Source organism: Nicotiana tomentosiformis, chromosome 10 (genome assembly GCF_000390325.3).
Source record: "Nicotiana tomentosiformis chromosome 10, ASM39032v3, whole genome shotgun sequence".
NCBI classification, from domain to species: Eukaryota; Viridiplantae; Streptophyta; class Magnoliopsida; order Solanales; family Solanaceae; genus Nicotiana; species Nicotiana tomentosiformis.
This window is the reverse complement of record NC_090821.1, coordinates 8,772,935-8,784,065: the sequence shown is the minus strand read 5'-3', so window position 1 is coordinate 8,784,065 and position 11,131 is coordinate 8,772,935. Positions and strand designations below refer to the sequence as shown.

Below are 11,131 nucleotides of genomic sequence, written 5' to 3'. Positions count from 1 at the left end.
TGGAAAATCAAACACTTCAAAATTTATTGACTGGAAATTTCAATTCGAACACCAATTGTGCAACATGAAAGAAAATTACTAAGTTAAAACTCTATATTAAAACAATTGAAATTCATTGATAAAAAAGAAAGGATAAAAAGCAGAGAAAAATGAAGGAAGAAAAATTGGGGAAAGAACAGAGAAGGAGAGAAAGGGATAGAGACGGAGAGAGAGAGAGTAGAGATGAGGGATAACTGATTCCTTATTCAATTTCTAATATAAAGAGATACTCATTAATACTAATTTGTATACAATTGATAAATTATATATGCCCATATATTTAAGTTAAAACTTAATTATGGAGGGTAATAAAGTTTCATATGTAATATAGGAAAGTAAAAATTCCTTAAAAATAAAATACTCATTTCGTCTTAATTTATGTAGCACCTTTTATTTAAAAAATAATAATTTCTTTTGAAATTTATAGTATAAAATAAATCTTAAATAAGTTTAAATAATTATTTTTAAATATAAAAAGATAATAAGTAGTATTCTTTTTGAAAACTAAAACTAAGGACCCGTTTGGTCATAGATTTTGCCAAAATAAACTTGAGTTTTATTTGGCAAACACATATTTGGCCATAGATTTTGCCTACATTTTGGCCAAATGCCAAATGCCAAATGCCAAATGCCAAATCCCAAAACCCAAAACCAGCTCAATAGCTGATTTTGGGCCAAAATATCACTATTATATTTTTTAAAAATTGCCCCAAACTTTTGTATTTTATAAAAGAGCCCACCATTTATTATTTTGTAACGATGATGCTTCGTCTTCTAGGTCATCTTATAGTGTATCATGTAGTTTATTATAAAAATGATAATTTTGCATCAAATTTATTTATGTTCAGGATTATAGTTTGCGATAATATAATGAATGTTATTGATAATAGTATTGTTGGGTATTTGTGATAGTTTTTAGAACTTGTGGGTATAAGTCATGTTTTATATTTTTTCAAACCAAACTTCATCCAAAACAGAAATACAAACACATTTTCATCTTCAAACCAAATTTCATCCAAATTAAATTTTTCAGAATAAATTTGGAAATTTATGGCGAAACGCTAGATAAAAATGTAATATGTAAATTGGGACAAGAGAGTAAAAGGAGAGAGGAGGTACAAATGGTTAGTGCGGAGCTTTTGTAGACTTGTAGATAGAGAATCATCACAAATGCTTTGAATTGGTCTCTGTGTCAACCAATAGTATAGAATCTTATCTTAATGGGCTCTCAGATTCTCAAAATCTCACCTTTTGCTTCTTCTTCAATTTTCAACGCCACTCCACTCTTGAGATTCCAAGCCAAAACGGTATTCACCATTTCTAAGACCCAATTCAGAATCAGGTCAAATCCCCTCATTTCCTCATCTGGGTTTGTTCCTTCAATTAATAATAAGAGAGGTTTGAGAGGTGGGATTGTTGCTATGGCTGCTGCAACAGGAGGGTCCGTTCAGAAATCAGAGGAGGAGTGGCGTGCTATTCTCTCCCCTGAGCAGTTCCGTATTCTCAGACAGAAAGGCACTGAGTATGTTGTTTTGATTTCTCTCCCCTTTTCCCACTTCATCTGTGTAATTGCAACAGTTTGACTTCATACTATATGCACTCTAATGTGGAAAATTTCTTTTCTGTTATCCCAGAAATCCCACGGTTTTGAAACTTGGTGGATAATGGGCCCATCCCTATACCTTCCTTACTTAAATACCAAACCGATACCAGGCTTTCGTGTTCCAACTTGTGATGTGCCCTTGATTTTCTTATTAGTATAACTTCGCTTTCATTTTATTGTCATTATAAGCTATAAAACAAATTCTTGTTTAGTTTCTTTACTTAAATTTATTGGTTGATGGCAAAATTAGCAGCTATTGTTGTTAGTCCAAGCTTATTGCCTATGACTAGATGTGTAATGTTCAACATATTTAGGTCTAGGTTTACTCTCTGTATGTGGTGGGTTATGGACGGTCATTTTAGGCGATTGTTACCAAATTCATGGCCTAATTGGCATGCTGAGTTTTTTTTCCCTTTGTCGTTGATTCAAGTTTTCTTGTGCTGCTGTTCTTATTATAAGAAATGCTTGTTATTTCAATTTACTTTTTAGCTTATAAACTGATGCCAGTAACCCGTTTTAGGTGTTTATATGTTCAAAAACTGTTGTAGAGTTTCAAGTTGCTAGAGACATTGATGAGATTCTGCAGTTTTGTGACACCACTCAGTATAATATATGATTTCCACTGAACAATATGAAACTCAGTTCTAATATTTGTTCAAGATCAGTGAGAAAGTGTGTAACTTGACCAAATTTAATGAAGGGTAGATGCAGGTTTATGGAGTTACTTTCTGAATTCACCCAATCTCTTGTTGGAATGGCAAGAAATCTTGAAAATGTTGGATTTTTAATGAGATTTACCGAAAGGAATTGCTTTTTGATCTTGATAAGAAAACTGAATTTCTTTTGAAATGAATATTTGTCATGAGAATTATTTTTATTCAAAGAAAACTAGATTTATTCTGCTTATATTTGGGGTCACATAATCACATTGCAAAGGGTTCTTCATACGTTTTTTGCTTTCCTTGGTTATTTGTTCTGTCCCTATCTCTTTTCTCTTTCCTTTAATGTTTGGAGAGAAGGGGGTGGGGGTGGGGGGAAGAGGTGCGGTGTATGTTGGAGTTTAATGGTGCTTACTAGACTGCTTAGCTCTGTTCAAGATTTATGCACCACTTTGGCATGAGGGTTAACACAATTTTGTGATTCTTGACGTTTAACTGTTTCATATGTTACCTTTGAAGTGGACACCATTACATATATTCTGGAGATTGCCAATGTCTGACAACCAGCGCTCAGCCACATTCTATGTACAAGGACATAGCTCCTAGTTGTAGAAGGCTTATTATTTAAGTTTATCACTTTTGGGTGTGCATATTATATGCTAATTTGCAGAATCTCATCTTCCTAGTTGGATTTGATGCAAGATAAGAGCTTCTTCAAGGAGAGTTGCTTGAATTTGTTCTTGTCGTGTATCTCACCATGTCGGTTTATAAAATTCGTCACCAAGCTTGTGATTGAAGGGGAGCCTTGGAGCAATGGTAAAGTTGTCTCCGTGTGACGTATAGGTCACGGGTTCGAGCTGTAAAATCACCCACTAATGCTTGCATTAGGGTAGGCTGTCTACATCACACCTTGGGATGCGGCCCTTCCACGGACCCTGCATGAACGCGGGATGCCTTGTGCACCGGGCTGCCCTACTTTAGGCTCAAATATTCAAGGAGGAAAAATAGCGTAGTTGAATGACCGTGATGCTTATTAATTGATTAAAATCAACTATTTACCATATTGGATTACTTCACAGGTATCCTGGTACTGGGGAGTATGACAAGTTTTATGGTGAAGGAATCTACCAATGTGCAGGATGCAGTACTCCCCTCTACAAGTCCACAACAAAATTCAACTCAGGTTGTGGTTGGCCAGCTTTCTTTGAGGGTCTTCCTGGAGCTATTAATCGCACTGTGAGCATCTTTCTTTTCCTCCAGGCCACATAAATATGGTTTTGTCATTTTCTTAAATCTTTAGATCATAATGCTCATTAACTGGGAGAGACATTGTTTTTGTGGAAGGGTCATCACTCCCCCTAACTTCTGGGATAGAAATAGAATATATAATTCCTAAATGAGGTTTTTTTAATATGAATGCCCTCCCTGCCTTTGGGACCAGAAGTAGGGTCTACTCTTTAGATTTTGGGAGGTCTACGTCCCTATGTTGGCACCTTCTTTTGACTTCCTTTTGCTATGTTCCATATTTCTTTTTCTTCCTTTCCTTTCCAAAGGATGCTGGAGTAAATTGTTTGTCATTCTTGAAGCTATTTGGTGGATTAGTTAATATTTTGAATTTGAGAATGAAAACACCAACCCCTCTAAATGGTGACAACGTAAGGGCTCTATGAAATCTTAATTCTAGTTTGAACCTTTTGCATTTATATTTGCTTCACTCTTTTCTAGTTTGAACCTTTTGCATTTATATTTGTTTTAATTGCTCTCCCCCCACCCCTCACGACCACAAACCCCTAAAAGAACTGCTTAGTTTTTCTCATCTGTGATTTTATGATCAATCTCACATATCTGAACTTATTGTTATTCATATTTTCAAAAAAATTAGAAATATAGAAGGTATTCCAGTTGATTTTTCTTGAACATTTTTGGTAATGAGATTATTTGTTCAATGTTTTTATGTTGTATGGGTCCTCCTAGCAATTTTTCTAGATTTGACATTGTGGCACTGTCTAATGTGTGATATCATGGTACACTTTTCAGGCTGACCCCGATGGCAGGAGGATCGAGATTACTTGTGCAGCTTGTGGTGGCCATCTTGGTCATGTTTTCAAGGGTGAGGGGTTCCCTACCCCAACAGATGAGCGTCATTGTGTCAATAGTATTTCCCTCAAGTTTGCACCGGCAAATTCCTAATCCATCGGACTGAGGATGTTATGGTTATCACAGATTTATAAGATACTACATTAACTACTGATGACAGTGTTGTGTTTTGGAAATAAAAGTTACTTTTAGCCTTGCGCTCTCGTGGAACTGATCCTTAACCTTTTGTAATGTAGCTTCAACATATAGGAAAAACTGGGCGAGTTTGATATAAATATTTCATGAGTTTGATATAACTACTGATGGCAGCATTTTGGCACGGAACGCTGCTCATATGTCAAGTGCAAGTCCTCTGTCCTTAGCAAGGGTAGAGCCCGAGTATCAGATATGCCATCGATGGGAATGGTTTGAGAGTGTCACCATCATAGAAATCTTCACCAGTATATGCAACTCCATCCATCCATTGTATACAAAGTGTTTTGAGAAGCTGAAGCTTCCCAAGTATAGGTAAGTTATAGATCTACAACAGTTGATCAAAGCATTTCAGAAGCAGTTTCAGAATGCCCCAATCTGGAAAGTTGATACTGGATATGCAATTTGAGTCTCTTTTCTATAATGCCAACTAGAGGTGACAAAATAGTTAAAAGGAAACAATTATCCACCTATATTATTCATTAAAAATGGGTTGGATAATGAATATTTTAAAAACGGGTTCGACTATGGATAAAAATCATATTATCTACTTAGAAAATGGATAATCAAATGGATAACCAATGGATAATTAATGGTTTAACTTTTACATTTGTAAAGCCTCAAATTGGGGGTTCCTCAAGTTTGTAAGACTAAAAATTCCCACAAGAGTGATTATATTCAAGAAGTCGTGGATAATATGGATATCCATATTATCCGCTGAGTAACTCGTTTTTTATCCGTATTAAATATGGATTGGATCGGATAATTTATCCGTTTTTTGAATTACCCATTTTCAACCGGTTCATATCCGACCCGACCCACCCGTTTGCCACCCCTAATGCCAACTATAAGATCACTCACCTCAATAGCCTAAAGATATGATCATCTTAAAACATTTTCAGTTTTGCTTCAGTCAACAAGAGTTCAGAACACAAAGAGAGTCTATACAACAACAACAACGACGACCCAGTAAAATCCCACAAGTGGAGTCTGGAAAGAGTAGTGTGTACGCAGACCTTACCTCTACCCCGAGGGAGTAGAGAGACTATTTCCGATAGACCCTCGGCTCAAAAAGACGAAAAGAGACAGTATATCAGTACCATCAACAAAAACCATAGAAATAATAACATCATAAGAACCAGTAAATAGATGAAAACCAACCAATAACCAGTAAATAATGCTCGGCACTAGAAAAATAAAAGAGTAGTGTGAACACAACATTGACCACTAGCAGTCTAAGACAATCCTATCAGACTAGCCTCACATTGGTACGAGTTAGAAATATGCTCAACTACCTCCTAACCTACAACCTTAATGCTCGACCTCCACAGCTTCCTATCGAGGGCTATGTTCTCGGAGATCTGAAGCCTTGCCATATCCCACCTGATCACCTCTCCCCAATACTTCTTAGGCTGCCCTCTACCTCTCCTCGTACTCATCAACTCCAACCGCTCGCACCTCCTTACCAGGGCATCTGGGCTTCTCCTCTGTACGTGCCCGAACCATCTGAGCCTCGCTTCCCGCATCTTGTCATCCATGGGAGCCACGCCCACCTTCTCCGAATATCCTCATTCCTAATCTTATCCATTCTAGTGTGCCCGCACATCCACCTCAACATCCTCATTTCTGCTACTTTCATCTTCTAGATATGTGAGTTCTTAACTAGCTAACACTCATGTCACGACCCAAACCGATGGGCCATGATAAGTGCCCGAGTCCTACTTGTCGAACACCCCTAAGCACGCCTCTAAGATATAAACATGAATTAAGGGTAAGTCAGGTATAACATCCGTCAATAAACTGCTGAATCACGTGAATAACATACGTGAGGAAAACATGTCCAAAATACATATATACATATACATAACCTTCATTCATCAATTTAGTGAGGCGATTATATCACATGCGCCCAGATTGATTTAAACCGTACAAAGATCTTTGTACTCTAATTAAATACATTTCACGATGCTTTGAACTATATGCTTCAGGCATTTTAAATCTTTCAGGGATCTTCATATAGACTTAATCAAATGAGTTATATAGGTTATGACTTGCATTTAGATGGCATGAAATCTTCAGGTGTCTGGACTACAAGTCCGATTCTCACAATCTTTTACAATATTGTGAACTATATTGTATCAAATATATCGTCGACGATCATTTTGTATCGGCTCCTAAGCAACATAACTTGTTGAGATCTCATCACTTTTATTATTTTCAGGTACCTGAACTTCTTCTGGAGTTTCATGAAATGTTATGTCGTGGGCTCTTCTAGAGCTCATATCCTCCTTATTATGATCATTTCGATCATTTGCTCCTATCATTTTCAAGGATTGTTACCTTCGGAACCGATCAGTTTACTACGCTTCATGCATGCAGTAAACTTTATCCTTCAGGGACTTTAATTTTAATAGGAGCATTTGTAGCTAAAATATGATATTTAATTTTGAATCAGCAAATGCTTCTGGCATTTGACTTGAATTATCTTCTGAATGAGGATCATATTAATGATAATTCGATTCATATAGCATATTTTTCAGTTGTTTATTTCATCTCCCAAATGTTAGAAAAACTAACACATATCCCCAATCTTCTTTGGGAAACCTATCTTTGTGCATTGTGGTAGAGAAATTAATCATATACCACACATCAAAAGTTATTAGATAGTAAAAATATTTAATTTCTGATCCTAAACCAATTGTGAGGGGAGGACTTATCATATATTGTTGGTCTGATGCATACAAGTGTTGCTGTATGCAATTTAAAAAATCTTAGACCAACACATGAGGCTTTGTTCTCATAAGCAATAGTTTAGCCATTAATAGGAGGTATTCAGTTCTAAACTAGCTTGGATATAAACCAACATCATCAAGATGAACTATCTTGATTTCATAATCTGAAAATTATGCTCTTAATTGAGAAAAGCAATTTCAAATGCCAAACTGTAGGTTGACAATAAACACACATGTAACCATCTCATATATGCATCTATTAGTGGTTCACATGATAGGTGAATGTGCCCATATTCACCTTTTATATATATATATTCCAGAATTCAGGGGTCTTAGTCCCAACTTTAGCTGGTATAATCAATTTATTATGAGAATAAGCAACACAAGAGAATTCCTGAAGAATCTTCTAGTTCTTCAGTATATGCTTATCTGAATTCTCAAATAGCTTATTTAAAAATGGCAAATGAAAACTTCAAGTTTATCATGGCATGTGCTATCTCTTATTAAGCTTCTAGTTTACTATGGCATAAACTTTTGCATTAGTAAACTTATAGTTTAATGTGATACATGATGTAGTACAAATTGAATAATAAGGCGGGTAAGTTCTCATATACATATTATTTTACCCCCTATGATTGTGGAAACATAAAGATTTTCAATCTTCCAATTATTTATAGTTTCAGTATGATAGCCATTCGTATTAGTAAACTTCTGGTTTATTATAACATATGTTTTGACCACAATCATATAATATGAATGACAAATTTGCATATAAGCTTTTCGAGAGCCTTCAATTTATTATCCACAATCAAATATTATTCAGGCACTACTTGTGTCATGTGTCTTCTAGACAAACAGTTAGCTCTTCAGGAGCTTATGATAAATTTTGTACTACCAAATATCTCTCAGACACTTCTGGTATCATGAGAGAAAATTTTTTCAAAATGACATAAATAAAATAAATATGATAGTAAACATCATTATCAAAGCATAACTTTTATTTATGTACAACAATTACATAACCATACTATCTACTATAAACAACAAAAATTAAAATATTTACATTTCTACAGATTCATCACCGATCATATGACTTGTTTCTCCTTCCGGGAGTGCAAAGTAATCAGTTACATCCAAATGCATAAAGTCTAAATTATCTTCAGAAATAAAATTTACTTCAGTATTTTTCTCTGTCTTCTTCAGGGAGGCTTGATACAGCTCAACCAGGTGCTTTGGCTTACGACATGTACGTAACCAGTGTCCTTTTTCTCCCCATATATAGCATGCATTTTCTGCCTTTGCTGCTTGCACCGCTTCATGCTTTTGTTTCTTCCTTTTCCACTGCTGGTGGTGAGGAGGGTTCTTTGGTGCATTATTATTACCATGATTAGAGTTTCTTCCCCCACCATGGCCATGACAACGACTGGGGCGATGTCCTCTTCCACGCTTAGCTTGGTGGAACTTTGTCTCATTCACTTCAGGGAATGGACAAGAACCAGTAGGTCGGCTTTCATAGTTTTTCATCAATAACCCATTATATTGCTCGGCTACAAGAAGATGTGAGATAAGTTCAGAATACTTTTTGAATCCTATCTCTCGATATTGCTGCTGTAGGAGCATAGTCGAGGCATGAAAAGTGGTGAAAGTTTTCTCCAACATATCATGATTAGTAATATAATCACAATATAATTTCAATTGGGAAATGATTCTGAACATAGCAGAATTATACTCACTGATAGATTTAAAATCTTGTAGCCTTAGATGAGTCCAATCATAAGGTATTTGTGGAAGAACGACCATCTTCAGGTGGTTATATCGATCTTTCAAATTATTCCACAATATGACTGGATCTTTAATAGTGAGATATTCCATTTTCAAGCCTTCATCAAGGTGATGACGTAGGAATATCATTACTTTGGCACGGTCTTGGTTTGATGCTTGATTTTTGTCCTTGATAATGTCTGCCAGACTCATCGCATCAAGATGAGTTTCAGTATCAAGCACCCAAGACATGTAGCTTTTGCCCGATATATCCAGGGCTACAAATTCAAGTTTAGAAAGATTTGACATTATTTAGAAAAAAAAAGTTCGTACCTCTGATACTTTCAAAGTATTTGCTCGAGATGACAGAGTCTCGTGCTGATAACGTGTTATAAAATAAAGAATAAGTAAAGACAACTATAAAGAGAAACTGATATATTATTCAAACTTCAAACTTATATTCATAATGAACTGCAATCTCCTCTATTTATAGAAGAAAGCAAGCTGTTGTGTAAGATGCTTTTGCAAGCTGTTGTGTAAGCTGCTACTGTATCAGATATAGATAATCTTCTATCAGAGGTAATGTTTATCCGTAACGGAGTACCGACAGGATAAACTCATTGTAGCAGATATAGATAATCTTCTACCAGGTGTGATGTTTATCCATAATGGGGTACCAAAAGGATAAGCTTATTATACCAGATATGGAAAATCTTCTACCGGGGGTGATGTTTATCCATAACGGGGTACTGAAAGGATAAGCTCATTGTACCAGATATGGATAATCTTCTACCGGAGGTGATGTTTATCCATAACGGGGTACTGAAAGGATAAGCTCATTGTACCAGATATGGATAATCTTCTACCGTGGGTGATGTTTATCCATAATGGAGTACCGAAAGGATAAGCTTCTTCAGGAGATTTATTTTCAATAGAGTACTAAATAGATAAATATATTTACGACGGAGTCTCATATAAATAAGCTTTTTCAGGAAGCTTATTTATAACGTAGTACTAAATGAACATCCATAATATAATATATTTATAAAAAAACTATACTAATATATCATAAAAATTATGACATCTAGTAAATATATGTTATCATATTATAATTTTTCCATCCAAATATCAAGAGTATAATTTTTTGTACTATAAGTTCTCAAAATGGTAAAAGGATAACTTTTTTTCTTATTAGAAGATAAATTCTACCATTATAATAAAGAAAATCTCATTTATAAACTTCCTCATATCATGTGTATAATTTAAAGACTATCCAAAAAATAGTAATATTAATAACTATATAAAATCATATTTACCAAACTTTTAGAATAATTGATGCACTTAAAAGAAAATATCATATCAAGGCACTATATATAACGGTTTCGAAATTCGTCAAACTTACGGGGTCCTATATCTATGACCTCATGTACGATCTTAATCTCTTCCAACTCACATGGTTTTACTACGACGCATCCAAACATTAAAGTACGAGGTGTTACATTATATTGATGAAACTTATTCTCTTGATTTATTTAACTTCTAAACCTTCAATCATATGCTATACATGTTTTAAACACTCATATACTTGAGAATTTTCTTGCTCTTCGAGCTCACCTCGACTAACTTATGATGAACTGAACATATAAAATTACGGAATTTAACATCCTTCCCCCTTAGAAATATTCGTCCTCGAATGTTTAAATTTCCAGTCTATAAAACTTTTGGCAGTCTCCTCTGCAACAATAATACTACCAACCTTTCACGTAGCAAACCCAATAGGGCCACAATCATCAATACGCCAATGGCCTCACACGACCAATGACAGTAACTAACACAAAAATCCATACACGCACCTAGAGGTTGTGATGTCTCAGTGTGATCCTCCTCTGGAAGCGAAAAAAAGTGAGGATACCTAGACTTCATGTCTTCTTCAGCTTCCCAAGTCATCTCTTCCACATTATTGTTTCTCCAAAGTACTTTAACTGAAGCTACGTCTTTAGTCCTCAATCTCCGAACCTGCCTAGCTAGTATAATAATGAGAGCTTCCT

The 11,131-nt window shown here is 35.4% G+C and overlaps 1 protein-coding gene across 1 annotated transcript; it reads left to right on the top strand.

Annotated features, from left to right (window-relative positions):
- The first annotated feature begins 1,117 nt into the window (after positions 1-1,117).
- Positions 1,118-4,694, top strand: LOC104103163 (peptide methionine sulfoxide reductase B5-like). The gene is made up of 3 exons (XM_009611051.4): positions 1,118-1,561; positions 3,381-3,537; positions 4,339-4,694. The coding sequence occupies exons 1-3, from the start codon at positions 1,260-1,262 to the stop codon at positions 4,489-4,491; spliced, it is 612 nt and encodes a 203-aa protein (XP_009609346.1). The 5' UTR covers positions 1,118-1,259; the 3' UTR covers positions 4,492-4,694.
- The last annotated feature ends 6,437 nt before the right edge of the window (positions 4,695-11,131 follow it).